We start from the raw sequence: 26,596 nt of genomic DNA on the forward strand, positions 1-26,596 counted from the left end.
CGGCAAGTTACCTTTTCATAATATTTGATTTCGTAGTCCAGGATAGCAGCGTGTGGTTGCTCGGTTTCCTGCCAGGAGAGGGCGATACTAGTTTGAGATGCCCAGTCCTTTCTCACCACACCTACCAGAGACGGACCTGAGAGGTAAAATCAACTAGTTAGTGATGGTGACTCAATGGGGCTTTCAATACGAATGCACTGAAAATGTAGCCTAGAAATCTAGACGCACCTTAGCGACAGCAAATCTACCGGTAATCTGCCTGCTAGTGTCGTCTAGCAAGCTGTAAACGCCAAGCTCTTGACGGGCCAATCACATCGTGTATAGAGTCGGTGGGCGGGGCTTAACATAATGACGCCAGAGCTGCGCTTGCGTAAGAAGGGAAGATGTGTTCGGAGTTTTGCCGACTGGATACGGCGAATGTTTAATCTATCAACGAGCTCCGTCTCACCTTCGTTGCTCTGGTTGGTTGTGGCACTATCCTATCGCGTGCAGATGGAGTTTATGCCCCCTCGGATTGAGCCCTGTCAAATTGGTGAGTTTCCAGACCAAACATCTTGATGTGGGTCTGGCTCTGGCTTGTCAGGCTACTGAAAATGGGCATTTCACTCTATGCTCAAAAAGATTAACAGCACCCGCAAAGATATTGTCCCATTATGCCATGTTCTATAATAGGGCCTGCTTTAAAATAAAACTACAAACCCGATTCCAAAAAAGTTAGGACACTGTACACATTTTTCATAAAAATGGATTGCTATGATGTGGAAGTTTCACATTTCCATATTTAACATATAACATAGATGACATTGACATATCAAATGTTTAAACTTAGAAAATGTATAATTTGAAGGAAAAAAAGTTGATTTAAAATTTCATGGCATCAACACATCTCAAAAGTTAGGACAAGGCCATGTTTATCACTGTGTGCCATTCCGCTCTTTTTTTTATAACAGTCTGCAAACGTCTGGGGACTGAGGGGACAAGTTGCCCAAGTTTAGGAATAAGAATGTTGTCCTATTCTTGTCTAATACAGGCTTCTATTTGCTCAACTGTCTTATGTCGTTTTTGTTGCATTTTCCTCTTTATGATGCGCCAAATGTTTTCTATGGGTGAAAGATCTGGACTGCAGGCTGGCCATTTCAGTACCCGGATCCTTCTTTTACGTAGCCATGATGTTGTAATGGATGCAGTATGTGGTCTGGCATTGTCATGCTGGAAAATGCAAGGTCTTCCCTAAAAGAGACGACGTCTGGATGGGAGCATATGTTGTTCTAGCACTTGAATATACCTTTCAGTATTGATGGTGCCTTTCTAGATGTGTAAGCTGCCCATGTCACACGCACTCATGCAACCACATACCATCAGAGATGGATGCTTCTGAACTGAGTACTGATAACCACTTGGGTTGTCCTTGTCCTTTTTAGTCCAGATGACATGGCATCCAAGTTTTCCAAAAAGAACTTTAAATTTTTATTCGTCTGACCACAGAACAGTTTTCAACTTTGCCACAGACCATTTTAAATGAGCCATGGTCCAGTGAAAACACCTGTGATTCTGGAACATATTTAGATAGGGCTTCTTTTTTGACCTATACTCTGTAAAAAAAATATGTTCAATAAGTTATGACAACATCTGTTTTTACATTGTTTTAACTCATCAAAATAAGTCTAGAAATGTTAAACTTGTTTTCATTAGTTATACAAGATGTAACTCATTTTTTAAAATCAGTTTAACATAATTTAAGTTTAAATAACGTAAACATCCCAGTCGACTGTACTGCAAAAGTTCAAAATTTGCCTTTTTTTACAGTGTAGAGTTTTAGCCGGCAATGGTGAATGGCTCGGTGGATTGTGTTCACCGACAATGTTTTCTGGAAGTATTCCTGAGCCCATGTTGTGATTTCCATTACAGGAGCATTTCTGTATGTGATGCAATGCTGTCTAAGGGCCCGAAGATCACGGGCATCCAGTATAGTTTTCAGGCCTTGACCCATACGCACAGAGATTGTTCCAAGGTGGTCTGGCGGAAGCTATTTTAACTTTAAAACATGTTAAATAAGGATATTTATTACACAAATGCATTCCTTCATTTCAGAAACTCTTTATTATTCCACAGGAGCTGTGTGGAGTACGTTAATGATGGATGGATGGATGGATGGACTTTTTTTGAGCTTCAAACCCGTGAGCCTCATTCACTGCCATTATAAAGCTGGGAAACATCAGGATATTAATATGACTCTGAATGTGTTCGTCAGAAAGAAGAACATCACATACACCTATAGTATGGCTTAACGGTGAGTAATAATGGAGTAATTTTCACTTTAAAGCGAACTAATCCTTAAAGCAAGAATTTAATTTGTATTTAGGTTTAATCTAAACATAAATTATAAGAAAGAATATGTACTATGTTTGACAATCTTTCTTTTTTTATTATCATTTTGCTTCTTCATTGTTCTACTGTTAGGTTCATATGTTTTACTCTTTTATTAAGGATCTGTTATTAATGACTAATTTAAATGCTTCCCATTGCACTTCGGCTTGACATTTGCATTTTATTATATGATTAATTTGCATTTAAAACCAAATTTATCAATATTTGCTTAGGAAATCATACAGCTACAGGTCAGGGTACATGACTGATTGTTTTTTTCCCCCGATGATTTATTTAACCTCTTGTGTTTAAATCGGATGTATTCCGGATCATCCGGTTAATCAGATATAAGGAGTTACTTAGGCAATGTGGTTTTCGGTCAAAAAGCTTTAGGCATCATAGCACTTGCTCTTGCAAAACATATCAAGTTTTTATACTTTTTTTTTTAAATCTCAGAGTGTGTGTGTGTGTGTGTGTGTGTGTGTGTGTGTGTGTGTGTGTGTGTGTTTAACACAAGTTTGGAAACTTTGAACATCATTGTAATTTACCAGTTCTGCATATGCTATGTGCATTAAGATAATGCATTCAATCATGGCTCAGTCAGGTGGAAGAACCAAGAAGCACAAGGAAAATCCATTAAGACTCCGTGTCTGATGTGATTTACAATTAGCACAATTAGTGAAGTTTATATGCATCTGCACTTAAGATGGTACGTACGTGCTTATTCATACGTAAACACGCTCAAACAATCATATACGCCACACAAACTGTTTGCGTCTTTTCTAATAATGAACGCTTTAACAGAAACCTTTTTGCTTCTTTTTTCCCCCTTTCACCTCAGTGACTAAAGTGACGCCCACAGGTAGGTGGGGCCGATCTCTAATTGAATCCTGGAGCAGATTAAAGTAGTGGGTGAATGGCATTAGCCAGCCTGATTGAATTTCTCCCAGGTAAATATTCACTCTGGAAGCCCATGGAGACTGCCAGCACGGTAATCACTACCTCTGTCAAAGTAATCAATCTCTCACTGTTAAAACAGCTGGGAAAATATAAGGGGTGGACAGGGAACGGAAGGGTTTTAGGCATAGCAAAGTTAAAGAGAGAGAGCGAAAGAGAGGATTTAGGCAGCCGGTAAACAGCAGAGAGCAGCGTTCAGTGATGTGCGGTATTGGGCGGCACTGCCTGAGGTCCTCTAGGATATCAGCAAAGTGATTCAGAGAGAAAATAACAGAATAAGACATCGGTTTTTGCTAAGGTTACCACCTGTGACACAAACTCTCTGTCTGTCTGACTCTCTCGGTAACCACAAGGGCTTTATCTAAATGTGCAATGCTGTCTATCTTCCATCTACAATGTCTCTACAAATGTGCACGTTGGAGATCTATTGGAACGGTGTTTGATGAAAACCCCATGTTGTTTGTCTGATTTGACTCTGCGGTGAGAGAAGCTACGTGCTGAATCTCTCTCATGAGAGACAGCTCATCTTTTATTGAGAGGAGAACGGACAGTGCAGCCTGTGACATCTTGACTACTTTAGACGTGCGTGAGAAGGAAACTTGTAGGTTTGCGCAGGAATATTAAAGTCATAGCTACGGTACAGAACAGGCTTCACCTAAATAAATGATGAAGCTTCATCATATCGCTATTTACAGAGATTGATTTCAGAATGGAATGTTATACAGGACTAGAGAGTGCAAAAAAAGTATTTTTCTGATTCTGTGACTGACTGAACTTAGCTGTAGTTGTCAGCCAATAAAAGGGCAGGAGGATGATCTTGGCTGCAAAATCAAAATGGCATTATGACCCAAAACAAACCCAGTGAAGGACAGCCGAGAGTTTGTTCACTATTTAGTCAATATTTATCTTTAAATCATTAATGCCATGTTGGACAATAGGTCAGAAATCATTCTGAAACACATAAACAACTGTTCAAAAATGTGGGGTCATAAATGTGTGATTATATATATATATATATATATATATATATATATATATATATATATATATATATATATATATATATATAATGATACTTTTATTTAATACTTTAATTCAGCAATTAATTGACCAAAAGTGAGGGCTTTCAAAAGACATTTTATAATATTACAAAAATATTGGTTCATAAAAGAATTCTGAAAAAATAGTATCACAGTTTGCACCAAAATATTAAGCAGAACAACTGTTTTTAACATTGATATTAATAAGAAATGTTTCTTGAGCACCAAATGGGCAAATTGGAATATTGGATCATGTTGCACCGAAGACTGGAGTAGGCTAATGGCTGCTGAACATTCAGCTTTGTCATGACAGAAAAAGAGTAGCCTTAATGAAAGTTATTTTAAATTGTACATGTAAATGACTGTATTTTTGATTAAATAAATGCAGCCTCAGTGAGCATAAGTAATGTAATAAACCATAATCAAGTAAAGGTAGAGAAATCTTGCAGCGAAAACGACTCATTAAAAGTAATCGATTGCAATACCACTATCTGACTAATAGTACTTAAGTATTTTACTGGAACTTAATGTAGGCTAAAATATGCACTAGTCCTCAAAACCTATTGACATGCCAGTGAGAGGGTGGGGAGAAAAATCACATGTTTATTTCCTAAAATCCAAATAAAGCTAAACAAAATGACAATAAATCAACATCTTAAACATCTTGCTTTAATGTATTTGAGTCAAGTATGGAAGCTTGTTTCCACCACAGAATAAAAAAAGGTAATTGCGACTTTTTATCTCAAATTTCTTTTCTAAAGTCAGAATTGTGAGATGTAAAGTCAGAATTGTGAGATATAAAGTAAGAATTGTTAGTTATAAAGTCAGAATTGTTAGTTATAAAGTATGAATTGTTAGTTATAAAGTCAGAATTGTGAGATATAAAAGTAAGAATTGTTAGTTATAAAGTCAGAATTGTTAGTTATAAAGTCAGAATTGTGAGATATAAAGTCAGAATTGTGAGATATAAAAGTAAGAATTGTTAGTTATAAAGTCAGAATTGTAAGATATAAAGTAAGAATTTTTAGTTATAAAGTCAGAATTGTGAGATATAAAAGTAAGAATTGTTAGTTATAAAGTCAGAATTGTAAGATATAAAGTATGAATTGTTAGTTATAAAGTCAGAATTGTGAGATATAAAGTAAGAATTGTGAGATATAAAAGTAAGAATTGTTAGTTATAAAGTCAGAATTGTGAGATATAAAGTCAGAATTGTTAGTTATAAAGTCAGAATTGTGAGATATAAAGTCAGAATTGTGAGATATAAAAGTAAGAATTGTTAGTTATAAAGTCAGAATTGTGAGATATAAAGTCAGAATTGTGAGATATAAAGTAAGAATTGTTAGTTATAAAGTCAGAATTGTGAGATATAAAGTAAGAATTGTGAGATATAAAGTAAGAATTGTTAGTTATAAAGTCAGAATTGTGAGATATAAAGTAAGAATTGTGAGATATAAAGTAAGAATTGTGAGATATAAAAGTAAGAATTTTTAGTTATAAAGTCAGAATTGTGAGATATAAAGTCAGAATTGTGAGATATAAAAGTAAGAATTGTTAGTTATAAAGTCAGAATTGTGAGATATAAAGTAAGAATTGTGAGATATAAAGTAAGAATTGTGAGATATAAAAGTAAGAATTTTTAGTTATAAAGTCAGAATTGTGAGATATAAAGTCAGAATTGTGAGATATAAAGTAAGAATTGTTAGTTATAAAGTCAGAATTGTGAGATATAAAGTAAGAATTGTGAGATATAAAAGTAAGAATTGTTAGTTATAAAGTCAGAATTGTAAGCTATTATGTAAGAGTTGAGATCTAAGTAAAAGAGTTAAAGTTGCTAATATCTTTGATACTAATGCAGTCCAAAGTTCAAAGTAGCCAAAAAATACATACTTTTAGAAATCCCAAGTGGAAGTGTAATTTTGATATGGGCATAAAAGTCTCTTTTTAAATGTTGACTGGTTTTGCATGCAATCCATAAAAAGACAAATATGTTTTTGGCATTATTTTGTGGTAGGCCCTTTACATGATCTTGTTTTTCAACATAATCACATTCAATTAACTTATTCAATTTAATCTGGGATTGTTTTGGTACTTTTTTTTATTGAATTACAGGAAATTAAACTTCAAGTTCAATGTGTCAGAAACGTTCATGTTTACTGCTAGGCTATGATTCTGAAGCATTCAAAAAGTTTTGATGATGTTTCTGACAAAACATAAGACTTTTTTTGTGAACTGAATTGTTCATCCGCCTGTGCGGTTAAATTGTCACAACAAGCCTTAGTTGATAATTAGCCTGAAGCACAAACTGAAGAAAGCGAAAGGAGAAACTGCTAACACACACATCCTAACATATACATTCAAAAAGAATCAAAAACGAAGGCGCTAATGTATAGTCATTATGTGGAGCTGACCTGCATTTTTATTTTAATTAGCTTTCCTGCTCCGTTTAAGGGGTTCTTCCATTGACTCTTACACCCAAATCATTTCAGACTCTTTATGGATGCAGCACAATGCCCAAATGATGACTTTCCCCCATAATCAGCAATCATGCCACCCTAGTGAAGCAATCACTAAAGCCAGATTAAGGATAATTGGATGTTGCTTGTTTTCGCAGGATACATTTTTATATTGCATTCTCTCAGAGAGCTTACCAAAATGACAGTAAAAGGAAAAGTGGTACAATTAAAAAAAAGTCACATAAATATGCACACACAGTGAATCTAAGTTCTTGTTTTATCGAAGTGGCTCTGGAAAAGGCATGTAAATGGAAACTGTTCTTGCACCTACATTTATTGGTGATTTCAAAACATTTCTTACATACATTAGAGGAAGCAAGGGGAAAAGAGATCTCCGTTAATGCACATTCTTCTTCTATTTCCCATTGCTGTTTGACAGATTTCACTCCCCACCATCTCTTCCTAGAATTATATACAAGATTAAAAAGAAATGCTTCCCTATAGCTCCTATAATCTTCTCCTCTAAGTGTATCTCATATAGTCAAGTTACAATAAGTGAACATACTCTTCTGAGAGTGCGAACCTGAGCTCACCGCAGCTAAGCAGAAATGTGTAGGTGGAGTTGTGGCATAGTGGTTAGCGTACAGTCTCCAGACATATTGAACTGTGGTGTGCATGTGGCAGACATTTAACCTTTTTAATAATATTAATATCAATGTTAAAAACAGTTGTGCTTAACATTTTTGTGAAAACTATAATACATATATTAAAAGTGCATTTAAATAATAAAAATAATAATAATAATGATAATAATAATAAATCACAATAAGTACTTAATCACTTTTTATACATTTAAAGGATTCTTTTCTTGATGAATAAAAGTATTCACACTGTAAAAAATTATTTAGAAAAAAAGCTACCTGGTTGCCTTAAAATTTTGAGTTCATTGAAATTAAAATTTTGAGTTAATAAAAGTGAAAAAAAATTGAGATTTGACAACCTTTATTAAAAAGATTATTAACAGATTTTGTAAGCATATTGGGTAATTGTGCGTGTTTTATTTCTGATGACACAGTAAAACATGTCAAATAGTGCTATTTTCATGATTTATCAATTTTTTTATGTGGTTCAGATACAAGAATATTTTGAGTTTCTATTTATTAAACAAATTTCCTTCATTGTATCAACCCAAATTTTTAATTTCAATAAACTCAAAACTTTAAAACTAGGTTACTTACTTTTTAAAGTTAAACCAACAAAAATCAACATTTTTTTTTTTTTACAGTGCATTTATTTAAAAAAAAAAAATACTGATCCCCAACTTTGGAAAAGTAGTGTTTGTAAAAAATTGTTCATTCAGTTCTGCCCTTACTATTAGGACTAGTTTAATCCTTTAACCCTTAAATTTATGAATGTTTCGACAATAATTTTTCCATATTCGGGTCTTTAGCGACCCTGATTTATACCTAACACGGATGGATCTATACCGGTCACAATAATTACCAACTTGGTTACACTTTATTTCAATAGTCCAATGTAATCATTCTACTAACTATAAGTAACTTTGCAACTACATGTCAACTAACCCTCATTAGAGTATTAGTAGACTGTCAGTAGACTGGTAGGTAATGGTTAGGTGTTAGGGTGCGGTTAGTAGAATAATTTGAATTGTAGTTGCCAAGTTAATTATATTCAGTAGAATGTCTGTTGGGGGACCAACAAAATAAAGTTTTAGTAAATATTAATTTGTCAGTCAACTAAAACTCTAATGAGTTAGTTGATATGTGGTTGCAAAGTTACTTATAATTAGTAGAATGTCTAAAGTGGACTATCAAAAAGTGTTACCTAAAACTCTCAACTAAAGAATAATAAAATGAAACATACTTTGTTATTTTTGTTATTTTGTTTGCTTAGAGGGTTTCAGTTAGAGCAGATGTTTTATACCATCGTCACTCTACTCGTCAGAGCTCATTTCTAGTACATTCACCATATGGCGGATATTCGTATTCTCAAAACTATCATTGTCAACATCTTCAAAATCAATATTTTGATCGCTGACAGCTTCTTCACCCAATCCATCATCAAGTGACAGTGACAGCAATATTTGATTGTGCTCAGTTCTTGCTCTGCAGTAAATCGCTCAGTCATTTCAAGTTTTGCTGATGATCCTTCCTAGCCTAGAAATCTAGACGCACCCTAGCGGCAGCAAATTTAATTTGCCCGCAAGTGTGGTCTAGCAACTCTCAATTCCTATCTGAGCTGTATTCCTCAGAATCTGGACGACCCAATCACATCGTGTAGGCTATAGAGTCGGCGGGCGGGGCCATAATGACGACGGCCGAGTTGCGTTTGCGTGCTTCTAGTAACACAGTCTTCTAGTCAACACAGAAACTGGCGAACGGCGGCGGTCTTTCGAATCAGCTCTGCCCGCGCCTCCGGTAGTTAAGCTTTCCTCTGAGAAAAGAACAAAGAGCGGCACTGAAGTCATTCTTAAAAAGGGAAGATGTGTTCGGAGTTTAGCCGACCGGATACGGCGAATGTTTAATCAGTCAGCGAGCTCCCCTTCACCGTCGTTGCTCCGGTTGGTGTAGCGCTATCCTATAGCGTGCAGAGGGAGTTTGAAAGACAACCGTTTATCCCGCCCCTCGGATTGAGCCCTGCCTATGGTGAGTTTCCAGACCAAACATCTTGATGTGGGTCTGGCTTGTCAGGCTAGATCCTTCCTGTTCTTTTGTTTCCTCTGGTAAGTTTGAGTGCAATGTCACTCCATATCAGACTTTGCCACTTTGTTGAATAAAGGTGAAATTCACTTATTCAGTCATTAAAGATTCAATTATTGTTGTGCAGAAAAAAAAAATACCTTGGGTTGTTAGTAAACCTATACAATTTTTATGAAAAAATAATGGGAAAGCAGAAATGTTATACTTTTTTTCGTGTTATATTGTTTATAATGAATTGATTGGGGGAATACTTAGAAGGTTGATATCTAACTTTAAAAAAATGATGAGGAGGAGGGTTATGAATGATGTCCCGGGTCAAAAAGACCCGAGGTATGTGTTTATGTGTTTAAAAAAAATAAAGTGCGTCGGTTGTCAAGTTATGAATGAACAATCTGGGTTAATCCAGTTTTATAGTGTAAGACTGAATTTAAACGTGGAATGTTTGTATTCTGTTTGCAGCAGATGCGGTTTTATCTCTGTGGCAGTGAATGAGTTTGCCAGGTGCTCTGAGAGAGGGAAGATTCGACACAGAGTTTGACAAGGCCGTGTTTGATTTGTTCTCAGCAATGAAAACAACTCCAATTCAGATTCAGAGATGAATAATGAGAGACGATCAAGTATTTGTCTAAACACACTCAAAAATCATCCACCCCCAGATACACACGCGGGTCTCTCAGAGGCTCACAAACGGCAGCAATTAACTGGAGAATGAAGCAGCTGCAGTAAATATGCAGTCGATACGGCAGGACACAGGATGAGTGCAGCCCATGTGATTACAAATGCATGTGAGATGTGCACACGCTTATATGACTGTGTGCATGGATGCATAGGTCGTTACATGTTTATGGGGTGTGTACAGGACCTATAAAAGTCTTTGTGCGTTTGCATGATTTGAGAGTCAGAACGCCTGTTTATGGGCCAGTTGGTATAGGGTTCAATTAAACTTTTGGTGAACGCAGTCAGGCATTACTACATTGAACACAAGCAGTTTGAGCTGAAGGGATTCGGGTCATCATAATCAATATTAATTCACTCGTTTGCAGTTCAGGGGTAATTAACAAGCTACAGTGAATTAGCATCCCACCTCTCTCTCTTCAAGCTCACTGGCGATGATGCGTTTCGGTACAAATGTGAAATGTATATGTTTCCAATATAAGACAACGGACGATGCTGCAGATGTGTGAACAACAATGTGCTTGAAAACTGGAAAGCCAATCATAACATCAGCTCAGTTCAGCTTCTAAGTCAGCTGTAACAAGCACAAATAAGATGAAAAGAGCAAGAGAGAGGCTGGAAGTGAGGGAGAAAATAATTGTGAAAAAAAGAAGCAGGAGATTGTCGCTAGGAATAATTGTTAGTTCCGTTAACAGATTTGTCTTGTAGCGCAGAAAAAAAATAGATGATATTCTGTTCCCCTCCCCTGTCCAACCAGATCTTAATTATGGCACCTATATGGGCCATTATGTGCCAACACCTGGCCTCATGGGGAAAATTTGTACATTGCATAATTTTTCACTTCGAGCTGTTCCCACTGCCAGGAAAAATAAATAGCTAAATAAATAAATAAATAAATAGAGACACAGAGAGAAAGTGAGAGAGTGAGGGAAAGAGGGTGGTAAAAATAACATAAATAGGCTCTCTAATCCCCTTTTCTCTCAACTCTGGGTAAAGACAGAACAACAAAGATTAGAAGAAAATTGGAGAAGTGTAAATATGTTCACAAAGCTAGATGTCTAGAGAATAAAGCGAAACCGGTTAACTGAGAGAAGAAAATAATGATTTTTAAAAACAATGTACACTGCTGTAACAGAAGCAGGGTTACCTTAAACTACAGAGGAAGCAAAAAACAAACAAACAACAACAACAACAAAAAAAAACAACTAAAATGAATAAACAATCCATGTATATTACCTAGGTAGCACTCCTTTGGCCCGCAGGATTAATATACCATCGCAATATACAAGTAATAACAGAAGAAGAGTCCAAACATCCATGGGAAAGATCTATGTTCTGAATCACATGTCTGAATAAAAAAAACAAAAACGTGTTTTATTGCTGACAAGCCTTGGTGGACCACCAAATGAAAACACCTTACACAACTAAAACCAAAAATAGCATATGGAAAAATGCATGTCCATGAACAAATGCAAGTTGTGCATTGGTGTCATGCCACAACAGATTAAAGCTGGCTAGGCCAGACATTTTAAAGTGAGGGGACCTTATAGGGTGGACCTCAATGATTATTTTACAATAAAAACATAATTTTACAGTAAATGGGATGAAAATAATTAGACAATTGTTTCATGAAAACATCAAAATCTATTTATAAATAAAATACATATTAACCTGCTTCTGATTGCTTTTAGAGGGAAAAGCTGCACATACAAAAACTGCTGGTCTAGGATCAGGTTTCCCCATAATCATAACATAATGGTGATTTGGCAATCCGTGTTTGTGCTCTGGAGAGCGTCAGTGGTTTCTAATTAAAATATATATATATTTTTTTTGCAGTATAGCAATGTAGCCAATCACAGACAGTCTTATTTCTTGAACGCAATGGCCAATTAGAGGTGTTTAAGTTAGAAGCCGCTTACCACTCAAAGCTGGAGTTTTTGTCCAGTGCTGAGCTCTGCCCATTTTCAAATCCTCTCATTATAACAGTGTCGACATAACGTAAATAAGAGATTCATTGTGCAGTCGAGACAGCTTCACTGATTAGAACCGAACTTAGTGAGGTCGCGTCATAACTAAGATGAGTGACAGGTTTTGAGTGATTATAAAGTAATCGCTTTTTGCAGGCTTTGGCAATGCAGTATAATCAATTCAGATTTTAAATAAATCTCGTTTCATGCTTGACCAGTGTCCACATACATGCTGCAAAGTTAAATTCATGTATTTCAGCGATTATTATTGTCATGTACGCATGCTTTTTTTTCCTCCTTTCCCACAAAAAATTAATTATTAAAAATGAAATTATTATATACACCCCCCCCCCCCCATATATCTCATATTAAAATATCTCACTTGATTGTGTGTACCAGCCATCAATCTGATTAGGCAAGTCCACCTTGGCTCTTATGCCGCCTCGCCACTGCTGTCTACACTGGATGCATCAAAGCTGTAGGTTAAAGGCCTAGCCTGACAAGCCAGACCCACATCAAGATGTTTGGTTTGGAAACTCACCATTGACACGGCTCAATCAGAGGGGTGGGATAAATGGTTGTCTTTCAAACTCCCTCAGCACTCAACTGGATAGAGCTAAAACCAACCAGAGCAATGAAGGTGAAACGGAGCTCGTTGATAGATTAAACATTCGCCATATCTGGTTGGCAAAACTCAGAACACATCTCCCCTTTTTAAGAATGACTTCAGTGCCGTTATTTTCTCAGAGAAAAGCTTAAGTCTTCCAGAGTCGTGGTCAAAGCTGATTCGAAAGACCACCGTTCGCCAGCTTCTGTGTTTACTAGTAGCACGCAAGCGCAACTCTGCCGTCATTATGTTAAGCCCCACCCACCAACTCTATACACAATGTGATTGGCCTGACCAGAGTTTGGTTTTTGTGTGTGTGTGTGTGTGTGTGTGTGTGTGTGTGTGCACTGCTGCGGTGTGTGAAACTAACGTGAAACCAGACTTCATTCACCTCAACAGAAAGCATATTTACACTAATAATTTCCAATCGCATATATAGTGTCCTATGTGCCTTTCACCATGTAGACATTAGTAAATGTTTGACTAACTGCTTGATTTCAGCCGCAACTTCAGCAGTGTAGGGGGCGGGCTTTAGATTCTAGAAAGCATTTTGAATGGACAGAAGATGTGATGAGAAGGTGAAGTCTGCGATGAGGGCATCAAAATCTGTAATTTGTTTAAACGGAAGTGAGAGACTGTAAGTTTTGAATGTTTATATATCTCCTAAATGCAAATTCATTGGTATGTCATTTTTTTGGAACATACCAGCTTATTCATAACTTTAAGGCTAACACATTCATACTAAAAGCTAAAAAACTTCAATTTTGATTTCAGTGGGTCTTTAAATGTATTTAAATAGTTCTGTCATGTAACATATATATGGCAATGTTAATGTATTTGGTTTTGGTAGAATAGATCTGCTACACTGCTGAGCAAGTACCAAGGCTTTCTACTACCAATATATTAATAGACATTGCTGATAATAATGTGATCGCTACAAAATGAGTTACGGACCTATCAGCCTGTGCCATTTAGAGTTTCTTGCCTGAACTATTCTAGGTATCTCTTTGTGGAAGTGTGCTTAATTGCATTGAATATGTACTTATAGAGTGTTCAAATATTAGTATAATTAAAAATAAAAATAAAAAATACTTGCAGATAATAAAACATTATTGAAATTAAATGTCACACTTACATGTTTCTTATTACACTTCATAATAAAGTGCACTTCTTACAAGTGTACTTACATCATAAAAGACAAATACTTTAAAAGTCAATTTTAAATTATTATATTTGAATCTTTTTTAAATTAAAAAAAACATTTTTTATTTTAACTTTGGTGTCTTATATTCATTATTACATGCAAAGTACGTACACACACACACACACACACACGCACACGCACACACACAAACTAAATTGGAACTTTATTATTACTAACCTTTCACCAGATAAATGTTAACATACTGTATAGATCCTTATTGTAATGTGTTAACAAATAATAAAAAAGTAAATGGAGGGGGTTTGCAGAATTGTATGAATGTCTGTTTTGCAGACAGTTATATGCAGAGTTCTATGCAGGGCTCAGGTTTTGCGTGGGTCTGCTCACAAATCACACTGAATTACAGAAACATATGAATAGGCATAAACTGAGAAGGCCAATTTCACATTTTGATAGACTACAATCAGAAGGATGATGATGTCTGACAGGATTAAGCTGGGCTTATTAAGTTCATAACTGCACATTAATATGCCAGTGCTATCAGTGGACTAGCAAATACATCTTCATTAGAGTTAAACAGGTGACTGCCATTTCATCTTACAGTCTGTGTTGTTGACAGAAATTGTACAAGAATTGCGATCTATCCATCATCCTCTTAAATTTTTTATGTAAAACAAAAACAGAGAGAGAGAGAGAGAGAGAGAGAGAGAGAGAAGGCACCAAAATAGCTACAGTTTTTGCATTTCTGTTCTCTGATTCATTGACAATGCCCAGCACATATACATTAGTATTCCACCATTCAAACAGTATGTGTGTAATCACCGTCAGCCTGCCACTCACTTGCAAAGACACAGTGCAGTTAACTCTCCATTATAAAGCCCTTCAGGGGAGTAAGAAAGCTCTGCATAGTCCCGAGTGCTTTCAGGGCTGCCGTGGGGGTCAGAAGTCTGGATGTCTGTCTCTGTGTTCTGTGGCACACAGTCTGTCAAAATGGAGACAGTCACCCTCCTCTTTCCCCTTTCCCTCTTTCCTTGTATCTTTCCATCTATCCGTCTATCCCTGGGGGACAGCAGAGTGTCAGTCTATGTCTTTGCCCCTGCCCGGCTCAGTAAGGGCTATGGACATTTTGACCTCAGATACATTCAAGATATACTCTCACCCTCTCTCTCTCCCTCCCATACAGTCAAATATATTATTTTCAACCAATTATGAAGCTGGTGGTACTGATAAATGCATGCACACACACGTGCACACACAACACACACACACACACACACACGTTTGTTTTTGTGATGAGGTGACCTTCGTTAGGTATAATGGTTTTTATACCGTACAAACTGTATTTTCTATCCTCCTACACTGCCCCTGCCCCTAAAGCTACCCATCACAGGAAACATTCAGAAATTTTACTTTCTCAAAAAAAACAACAACATAAAAACAACAACTCGTCTTGTATGATTTATAAGCCTTTTGAAAAATGGGGACATGGGGAATGTCCTCATATTTCAGCCTCTCCTTGTACTTGTGTCATACCCATGTCGTTATATACATTTGTGGCCTGATATTTCACACACACACACACACACAGACACACACACACACACACACAGACACACACACACACACACACACACACAGACACACACTCAGACACACACTCACACGCACACACACACACACAGCCCCAACCCCCTGTCACTTATCTATCCCATACCGCTAGTCTGAGGTGCTCCGAGCCTCCCAGATCTGTCTAAAACTGACAATGAAAGGCTCCGTTGAGGCCACTGTGGCTAAAAGCCCCTAAAACACACTGGGATGTAATGTTAAATAAATGACAAACGGCTGAGGGGAGAGGGTGATCGGTCAGTACTCATGGGCCATATTGTCTGAATGAGGACTGCTTGAGGAGATAGTGTAAACATAAGAGCATTAAAAAGTCTAAATGACTATAGCTCTAAATAAAGTAACTTATCTTACAAGAGATTGCCGTCAATTGCCAGCATTTAAAATGCAATAACTTTAAATTTTGCTATTTATTTTCCCTTTTCTTTATTGAAGTTGTGTACGTTTGGAATAGTGTGTATTTGAATCACAATATCATAGTGCATTATTTGTCATTTTTTTCATACGCAGTCTCGTCGCTAAAGTAGATTACGCCTGGCTGAGTAATTTTTTGAAATGAGATTTGGCCAGCTAGTTTAATATCTTAGATTGCCATTTTATTAGTGTGGGTCTTATTGGTGATGAACAAAGCTTGAATAATTTACGATATTTTTACACATTTTTTTTATGAGAAAAGCTTTTTATTAAATAGCCTCTATATTTCAGTGCAACGGACATTTTTATACTAGAGCATCTAAGAGTGCGACTTTCATCAAAATAACAGACGCCGCCTGGAATTGATTTGGTCTGAAATTATACGGATAAGTATAGACAGATGAGAGAACATGAGCAGGCTACAGATATGGACAGACAATCACACAAAGATAGCAGAAATACCGTTGTAATTCCCTAGATTATTTTCTTTGCACACGAAAGTTGGTATAGCAAGGCTACTAACATTACAAACATTTACCATGGTAACAACCTTACATGAACAACTGTGAATAAACCATAATATTATAAACAAACAAACAAACAAACAAATAAATAAATAAATAAATAAAAGCTGATATTTGTGCAGCTAGTTAAAAAGACAATTGGGAAATCAGCAAACCAGCATCCCAAAAAGGAACAATTGACAATTAAACCTTTTAATTTCCCATTAAAATACCTAGTACTAATGTATGCATTATACACTGAACAAAATTATAAATCATCGTCAATGTACATCCTGATTTCACCTACACAGGTGCATTTTATTGATAGCTTTTGGATGCACAGACATACTGTCATGAGATACTAAGGCCATGCAACCTAATGACGAGTTCACGCTGCCCGATTTTAGCCCTGTTTTTGACTCACCGACAGGTTTTGTGAAATCACCAACAAATACCCAAAATCATAGGCAAATACGTGCACGTGAGTCACAATCACGCAATGTGAATGATCAAAGATGCGATCAGAGAGAATCGATGAGTCGCCGACGCCCGCAAGAAATTTAGGCGAAAAATAATAATAAATAATAGATAATACAAAATAATAGATTCCTAAGATTATATTCATAAAAATAAAATAATGCATTTCACTGCAGATACAGTGATAGAGCGCGTGTTATACTCGTAGCTGAAGTCAACAGCAGCTGGTTGAGCGACACGAGAGGAGTCTCTGTGACGTCAACTTTCCTCTTCGATTGATTGGCTACGGGATGAGCTGTCAATCTAGAACTAGTGGACCAATGGTGATGCTAAGACCCACCCCTGATTTACATGAAACTTGAACTACAGCATTTGGAAACGCTAGCGCAGAATGTGAAAACAAGAGCAAAGGAGAAAAGAGTACAGACATACAAAAAATTAAAATAAGAGCAGAAAACATGATTTTGTGTGAGATACAGATAATTTTGAATTCAGTTTTGAGCAATATAATTTTAAACTTGTTTGAGGGGGGGGGGGGGGGGGGGTGAAACACTCAGTTTCAGTCAATCTCATGTCAATCTTGAGTACCTATATAGTAGTATTGCATCCTTCATATCTCCGAAAAGTCTTTAGTTTTATTATATTTATAAAAGAAATATAGGCTGTACCGAGTCTTTCCGGAAAAAAACGAGCGCCTGGAGGCGTATTGTGTGGGCGGAGCTAAAGAACCGCGCACAAAGCGGTGACGTCCTCAAGCGTGGAGAAATCCATGGCTATCGATCAGATTCAGCTAATACAGATATGATCCAGAATCAGATCCGGAGGCTGAAATAAATTGAACAGGGGAAGCAACAACAGCAGGACCGACCGTCTCTGTGGTATGTACTGTATTTAGTGGACTGTCTACATTTGTGTGTGTTTACTTGCAGTTTATGAGGACATGATTCGGTTTATGGATTATTGTATGCGACTAAACCTTAGCAGTAGCAAGCAAAACGGTTTTGCACGTCAGACTAGTGTAACGTTATACATAGAACAACAATGGAGTAACCGTTAGCGCATTTGAATGACGAAGCATGCTTTGTGAGAACGCTAGGTTTATGTTTGGGTGGTTTTACAATAACGTTAAAAAAACTGACACCTATAGTAGTCAGCTAAACAAATGTATTTAAACACAACATAGATCGCATGCTCCATTGATAAATTAACTAATGTTATACACGATCGTGTTGTTTACTGATGTTTAATCACACAACGATAGCCAACAGCACAGACATTTGAAGCAGTTTTACTCACCGCCTGCTTCCAAAGCAGGACCGTGAACCTTTATCGTCACCGCTCCATCAAAAACACACTTGTTTGGTAACTGTTGATTTCGTGAAGACTGATTTCACTTTCGTGACAGCAGTGACCATGGAGATCCACTTTTGCGACACGATTAAAGCGTGATGTTGTGCCGCTCCCCGTCATTTCTGCGTTCAAATCGGTTCAAATGCAGCGCTGCCTTCACGGAATGCTGTGCTGAAGCGTTGAAGTCGCATAGGAATAGGAATGGGATAGGAATAAAGTGGAGCGCGGCGCCACATAAGTGTTCACGGACGACTGGATCTGCACCTGAGAGAGTGTTTATGGGCGTGCATTTCCTCTCTTGCTCTAGTCGCGCGCACCTTTCCGGGAGAAGAGCCCGTACGGCCCATACAAGGACCTTCCGCTCTACTGACATCAAGCTGACCCATACTCGAAAAAAACTCTCCGAAACTTGTGAGAAACCGGAAGGAGTATTTTTGACACAGAAATACTCCATCAAACGTCCAACTTATGTCTATGTTTAGGATGGGAATCCAAGTCTTTAACAGTGTAAAAACCTCAGTATGCATGAAACAGCATTTCACCCCCCCTTTAAATGTTTGACTCACGCTTATTATTTGTATTTCTATGACCTCATTGTTTGTGATTCTGCATTGATTTTTCAGTTTTGTGCGTTATATTTTCACATGTGTTTTTAAAATTTTGATTCATGCTTATTATTTTTTTATGCTTGACTGCAAATCAATGGGCGGGAATTTGAGTCCATAAAATAAGCCTTCTGCGTACTTAGAAAAAGTCTGAGATCTTTGAGTTCAGCTCATGAAAAATGCAGGAAAAAAGAGTTTTGCATTTCAGTTTTGTTCAGTGTATATAGGACAGAGATGACTAATACCACTTTATCACAATTTATCATTGCACCAGTTTGCAACTATGATATGGTTATGTGATGATTGTTGTTATTATAATAAACTTGTTTGTAATCTCTTTTGGGGGAAAATGCTGTTGGCTGGTTTTCAATGGGTTTTGGGTGCTGAGACCAGCTCAAACCAGCTAAGACCAGAAAATCTTAGCTAACATTTTGCAGGCATGGTGTGGGAAAAAGGTTACATAACACAACATTAGCACCCCTAGAAACAAGTAGCAGCATCGGTAAGCTGTTTCACAGAATTAACCTGTTAAAAACCTGCACTGCTGGCAGAAATGCTTGTGAGTGAACGCAAATAAATGCTGGAGGACTCGGGGGGGAATGTGTGTGCGTGCTTGTCTTGTCGGCCTGCCAATGTGTCAGCAAAGTGTGCAGGTACACATGGATATGCATGCATATATCAATGTGTCCAAGCATGTGTGTGTGTTGTGTAATTTAGAGTTTCTCTGACATTATGCAAGCCCACAAACATTCTGACACTTTGCTTTTGACGATTCTATCCAAAGCCTAAATATAATACTAAAAAAAAATAAAAAAATAAACCCTGAAAATTCAGAGCTAGGAACTGCACAACATGTAGCCTCTCAGCCCCTGGAGAGAACACTTACATTTGATATGACACACTCCTTCTCTCTCTCTCTCTCTCTCTCTCTCTCTCTCTCTCTCTCTCTCTCTCTCTCTCTCTCTCTCTCTCTCTCTCTCTCTCTCTGAATACTTCAAACACACATGCCTAAAACATACCATCCACCCACCCATCCAAAAGCAATGGCAGCACAGAAACTGTGTTCAGCATTAATGTCTGTAGCACTTTCAGTTCCCCACTAGTATTTTTAACATAACAATTCGGTCTGACAGTATTTTTGTGCTGTAACTTACTCTGGCTGTAGGCTTCTTCTAAAAGACATGGCTGGGTCAAACAAAACCTGCCAACAACAATATTGGTTTATTTTTTACAGTGAATGACTGCACAGTGCGTTGAAAAATCCACCACATTCACATTACTGTACAGTTGCATCATACTGGGAGCTTTAAGCCCCTACTGGCTGAGCTTATTTAAAGTTGCAGTTTGTAATTTCTGATAAAACTAGTAATACTAACTGAAATGTATTTTAGCTAAGCTAGTTGCCAAGATTAAAAAAATAAAATAATTTGAAAAAAATAAAATAAAATAAAATTCTCATTTAGTGAACTTGATGTACCAAAACAAACTTAAAATGTATTTTATTTATTTATTATATAATTATTAAAAAACCTTTAGAGACATGTTTAGTAAAAAATACAAAAGCACACAAGAAAACAGGGCCAGAGTTTTTATACTTTTCTTTAAAATAAACCTCATTAGTGCCTGCGCAGATCAGTTGAATGAGGAAACTATGGGGCACATATCTATGATTGCGTAGTTGTTTTGACCTTTGTAATGGCATTCATATGGTGGCCCAGTAGTGCAGCCGTACTAAATGAAACCACAACACAACGAATTTGCCACAACACAAAGAAATCACCACAACACAACGGAAACGAGCCACAAAACAAAATCACCACAACACGACGGAAATGCTCCCGACCACGAGGGGGCTCACAGAGTGCAATAAAGTTAGATTTCCTTGCCATTGCCCTATAGATTGGCCAGTCTTACAAAGATATAAACACTATGATCAGTTTTAAGTGTGTAACCATTGTATATCAACATGAAATATCAATTCAAAATCACCTACAGGCATTATACCTGCATATTTATACTCAAAAACGTTTTTACTCGTGATCACGGTGCTTGATGCCTAAGGGAACGTCTGCCAATTCCACCAAGTGGTTGAAACGTATAATTTTATTAATTAAAATAACTTTTTTTGTTTTGTTTAAATGTTCAAATTCCAATGTTATGCATTGAGTCTATTTTTTTAGAATACAAAAAAAAAGTTGTGGGATTTTAACATGTCTGTTTTTAAATGTTAAAAGTAATTTTAATTTATACAAATTACATGTTTCAAATGCATGGTGTAATTGGCAGACGTTCCCTTGGGCAGCAAGCGCCATGGCAGCGTGTAAAAGCGTTTTCGAGTATAAATATGCAGCTATAATGCCTGTAGGTGATTTTGAATTCATATTTCATGTCGATATACAATAGTTACACACTTAAAACTGATCGTAGTGTTTAAATCTTTGTAAGACTGGCCAATCTATAGAGCAATGGCAATGAAAACTAACTTTATTGCACTCCGAGAGCCCCTCGGGGTCGGGAGCATTTCTGTGGTGTTGTGGCGATTCCGTCGTGCTGTGGTGATTCCGTTGTGTTGAAAGCGATCATTCCGTGTTTTAAAACATCAATGTGTTGCCATGAGCCTCAGGGTTTCATGTGGATTCGTATGTCTGTGTGTTTTCTACTCTCATAGTGACTCTCATAGAAAAAACCCCATTGACATGCATTATGCGAGCAACATTGGAGTCAAAAATCTTAATTTGTGTTCTACTGAAGAAACAAACACACCTGCATCTTGGATGCCCTGGGGGGTAAGCAGATAAACATCACAGTTTCATTTGTGGGTGAACTATCCCTTTAAGATTTTTTTTTAACATATAATAAAGTACACACACTAGTTTTAAATGGTATATGAAACACTTTGACAACTTCTGCAAATTAACTGAAGACTGTTGTGTTCAACTAACCAGTTTGAGTTAGTACGGGTTCACAGAGGGATAGAGAAGTTTCAGATCTATTAAACATGCTTCAATCGCTCTGTGAGGAGCTGAGGGTCTGATATGTTTGATGTAATATGGATGTCTCTGAGTGGCAGTGAGAGTTCACCATTAAGGCTTGTTTGGATCTCTTGAATCATGATTCTTTGGCCCAGCCCTCTCCATGGCAAGAACCTCCAGCTCATTAAAACTGCACTGGATCTGGTTAGTATGGGTGGGGGAACTGTAGTTTTGTTGGCCCCTTGCCCCATCATCACCCTTGTGGGGTTCTCTGCAGAGACCAGCACAATCCCAGAGTCACTCCCCTCAATCTGATCTATATTAACATTTGATGTATGGCTAAATAGACACCAGAGAGAAAGATTCACTGTACTACGAATCATACTGAGATAAATTATAATGAGTTGCTTTTAAAGAGGTCATGAATTGAGAAATCAACTTTCCCTTGAGCTTTTGATATATAAAAGGTCATGGTAATATAAGAATATCCTGTAAGTTTCAGAGCTGAAAACTTCCTTTTTAGTCAAATAAAAGCTTTTATAGACACCAGGCCCAGCCAATGATCGATCTCAGAATGTGCCACACCTTTTCGTCATCGTGTGGTGACACCGCCTCAACATACCACGTTTTCAAAACAATTCCCACATGCATTGATGAGGGAGTAGAGGGTGTTGTGAATTGATAGCATTATGGTTACATTTGTGTAGATGTAGAATAACTTAAGTACTGTGTGCACTGTTATTACTGAAGCTATTGTAAAAATGCCATTGAAAAATGCAACATATTATTTAGGACATATTTCTTAATATGTAGGATCAGGATCACATTGCTAACGCTAACGCTAACCTAAACTTCTACTTATTGCATTAAATAAAGCATCAAATCAAGTAGCAGTATATTTAAAAGCAGACCTTTCAGATAAATCAAGCAAAACAAAATGATGTTTGTTAGGTTTTAAATTATAACAGCTCTTTAAAATGACATGTGTTTGGACACTTTCTGTTTTTCAAACCGGAACATGTTCACAGTTCATTTGATTTTTAAATGGACAAATAAATAAATGATACAATGTCAATCATTTGATTTTGTACATCAAACATAATTAATTGAATACCTTTGCAAGGTAAGGATAATCAGTTATGTAAATAGAAATACATTAAAGGGTTAGTTCACACAAAAATCAACAATCTGTCATTTAGTCACCCTCATGTCATTTCAATTTAAACCTGTATGACGTTCATCTTTAAAACACAAAATAAAATATGTTTTCTATATTCATGGTCTTTTCATGGATTCGGGAGAATTTGGACTCTTGACTCAGACTCAACCTACTTAGGTCTCGGCTGTCAGGGTTACATCATTGTGTTTTTATTTATGTGCCTGTTTGCTGTGTTTGATTTCAGTTTAGTTCCAGACAGTAAGCTTAGATACTAATTCCTCCCTGTTTGTTGCCTTGGTTTGATTAGTCCCACCTTTTTAGATTTCTGTTTGTTATACTCCCTGTTTTGTACTGTTGGTTGCGAGTTATCATTGCGCACGTTTGCTGTTTCTGAAGAATCTCCTAAGTATTTTCCTGATTATTTCCAAATCATTCGTGATTGGATTGCACAGCACCATCATAGCCAAGACTCGATTAAGCTGGTCTCAACTACAACACTGCTATTGACTTTTATCATAAGGGCAAAAACAGCAGAAACATTCTTCAAAATATTTTCTTATTTGTTCTGCTCAAAAAAAATTGATAAATGTAAATGAAGACAGAATTAAAATGAGTTTCTATCCATTAAAATAAATCCCTGCTCTAAATCAAGGAAACTCTTATATTTTAAGTCTCAACTTCATCACACTCTAAAATTGCTCGGAGTATTTTAGATGCTACATACACATTGCAGCCACATTTCTTCCCTACACTCTCCATCTTCCCTGCAGCTCCTTCCCTCTCCACAGGTGGTAGATGAAGGGCTTGAAGGAAGGGTGTGAAGCTCTTCACTGTGATGAAGGAGATTGATCATATCAATCAATCAATCTTTGTTTCTCACTATGCTGATGAGCTCCGTTCTTTACAAAGAATAAAATTACCCCACCAACAGAGTACCTGGTCCAAATATGACGTTTAACCTCTCACACTTCCCCCATCATTCATCATGTTGCAGCACTTAATGCATCATATCCTACTTCACACTGTTCTTTTAAAGGAAACATCTGGATAACCCAAAAATGAGGAAACAGTTGACTTTCACTGCTTTTCCAAAGCACAATCCAGCTAATGAAAGTGAGCAGTGAATAATCAGTCAGAGCACTGCAAAAAATGCTTTTCTTACTTAGTATTTTTTTTCTTGTTTAGTTACAAAATCATTTTTTTACATTAAGAAACATTTACTAGACAATTAAAAAATATTGTCTTTATTTGGGGAACAAAATAACTAAAAATGAAGAGAGTTTTTGCTTAAAATAAGCTAAATAATCTGCCAGTGTGGTAAGCAAATTAATATTGTTTTCTGTTTGAATTAAAATTATTTTGATAAGAATAAAGATAAGAATTTTTAGATGTTTGGACTAGAAACAAGACAAAAATCCTATGTAAGAAAAGCCTTTTTTTTTTTTTTTGCAGTGAGCAAATGAACACAGAGAGAAATTGATGAATACGGTGTGAGAATCCGTCCTGAGAGTCAGGAGAGCTGTCCTGCAGAGTCCTGTCTTCCTGCGGAGACTTCGGCAGATTCTAATAATGAAGTTTGGCCATATCTGCGGATACGGAATCCAGATAGAGGAAGACAGCAGGCTTTTAGATAAAGCTGTGCGTCTCTATTAGTGTGAAACTGAGCTTAGGCCAGGAGACATCCCGCATTTGATGTGCTGAGACAATGCCTCTCCAGGATGAAATGAAATTTGCAGTTATCATCATTATCATGATGAACGATGAGAGTCTGGCCAGGATGGCAATAGTTATGAATATGTTCTGCCAATGGTTTGTTTTTTACAGACTGGGGAAACACGCTTGCAGGTCTATGGCCCAACACATCAGAAGACAGAGGCTGGAATGAGAGTCTTTAATTTAACCAGTCAAGATGCTGACTGCAAAAATTATCAAAAACAAATATTTAATAAAATAATTTTTTATATATACATTTTAAAATGCAATTCATTCATGTGGTGTAAAAGCTGAATTTTCAGTCCAATCTTCAGAATTATAATGATATTTCAGAAATCAATCTAATATGCTGATTTGGTTGTCTGGCTATCAGACGAACATTGGTCTGGGAGTCTGCTCTGTATTTTCTACTGCACAAGAGGTGTGATCAATGAGCATAATTCAAATGACTCTGTATGCAATTGGATAGTCATTCAATCAATCAGACCACAAGAGGCAAGATCAACGGGCAGAGATCCATCCCTTCTTTATCTGTCATCATGTTAAACCTGCCAATAGCATGCCAGCAGAGGCGGACAGAGTACAAAGCTTCATTACTTCAGTAAAAGTACAGATACCCCCTGCTAAATTTGACTCAAGTACAACTAAAAGTACAACAGTCAGCTGTCTACTTAAAAGTTACAGCTGTGTACTTACTTTTTAAAAGTTTTTGAGTATCAAGAGTACAAGAGGACATTTTCTAAATATTGCATTACTACTCCCTCAGTGTTTACATTTATGTACAGAAACGTCCTACATGGAGTTATGAAAAATGTTAATACCTTGGCTTGGAGAATGTAAAGGAATTGAAAGTAATAATGTTCATCTTTTTATCATGTTGCTTTATTTAACATTTCTCACTTGCCCACAAGGCAATAGCACAATGGCAACGCTCTGACAAAGCACTGCAAGAGTTTTTAGGGATTTGTTGCATCCACATTTAAACCTGACTGTGTTAAACACACCACATACTCAAGGTTGGCATCCCGTTCCTGGGATGGACCTGCTGTGTCTTCATCCGTGGTTTCGTCTCTTATCTAAATCGGACCATGGAGTTGACTTTGGCAGAAACCTGAAAGTGATTGCTGATGTAAGCCCACACGGAATCTGCACGCTCAGAATTATGCAGATTTCCACAGATTGTAGTGTCCATCATTTGAGAAGCGTACACAATCGCGTGCGTGATTGTGAGGGGTAGTAGACTGCGCTTAAAATAAAACTGACCATGGAGGAGTTAAGGAAACGTCACTTGTCTACAAAAAATACTTATTTATAGCTTAAAAATAGTTAATTTATTTACTTCAGTAGGTATATATTTATTTTGCTTTATTGTTGAATGATATGAAATTGTTTATTTAATGAATTGTCTACAATACAATTGATAAATCAATATTTTCTCCACTTTTTAACACATTTAGAACCATTCAGCATAATTCGTAGATTTAAAACAAAAAAATTGCACAGAAATCACAAAAAAATTCCACAGATTCTGTGCGGCCCTGCGATAGGCTGTCCCAATCAGTAGCGTTTTTTTTTTTTTTTTTTTAGAAGAAGAAGTAGTAACGGGTACTTAAGGTTATGGATAGAAATCTAGTGGAGTAAAGAGTACAATATTTGTCACTCAAATGTACTTGAGTAAAGTCATGAGTACTCCCCAAAAATTATACTCGAGTAAAGTACAGATCCCTTAAAATTGTGCTTTAGTACTTTACTAAAGTAAATGTACTCCATTACTGTCCGGCTCTGCACGCCAGGTGGATAAGCCAGTCTGTGATTGGTTCCAGCAAATG

The 26,596-nt window shown here is 36.8% G+C and overlaps 1 protein-coding gene and 1 long non-coding RNA gene across 5 annotated transcripts in view; one reads left to right on the forward strand and one right to left on the reverse strand.

The window, feature by feature from the left end:
- The window catches only part of epha6 (eph receptor A6), a 174,353-nt gene that overhangs the window by 12,462 nt on the left and 135,295 nt on the right, over nucleotides 1-26,596 (reverse strand). For all 3 annotated transcript variants that reach the window (XR_010904743.1, XM_067441397.1, XM_067441398.1), the window contains exon 6: nucleotides 12-136. Coding sequence is in view for 2 of the 3 variants with exons in the window: in XM_067441397.1 (XP_067297498.1) it covers nucleotides 12-136 (125 nt within the window). In the remaining variant the exon portion in view is untranslated. The remainder of the gene's footprint in view (nucleotides 1-11; nucleotides 137-26,596) is intronic.
- Nucleotides 1-26,596, forward strand: part of LOC137073174 (uncharacterized) — a 55,535-nt gene that overhangs the window by 670 nt on the left and 28,269 nt on the right. Inside the window, exons 2-4 of one of the 2 annotated variants that reach the window (XR_010904745.1) lie at nucleotides 1,909-2,011; nucleotides 2,113-2,290; nucleotides 24,507-24,941. This is a non-coding gene — a long non-coding RNA (uncharacterized lncRNA). Of the gene's footprint in view, nucleotides 1-1,908; nucleotides 2,012-2,112; nucleotides 2,291-24,506; nucleotides 24,942-26,596 lie in introns of those variants that run through there. The other variant, XR_010904744.1, reaches the window with a different exon arrangement.

The sequence above is a fragment of the Pseudorasbora parva genome, chromosome 4, assembly GCF_024679245.1.
Source record: "Pseudorasbora parva isolate DD20220531a chromosome 4, ASM2467924v1, whole genome shotgun sequence".
NCBI classification, from domain to species: Eukaryota; Metazoa; Chordata; class Actinopteri; order Cypriniformes; family Gobionidae; genus Pseudorasbora; species Pseudorasbora parva.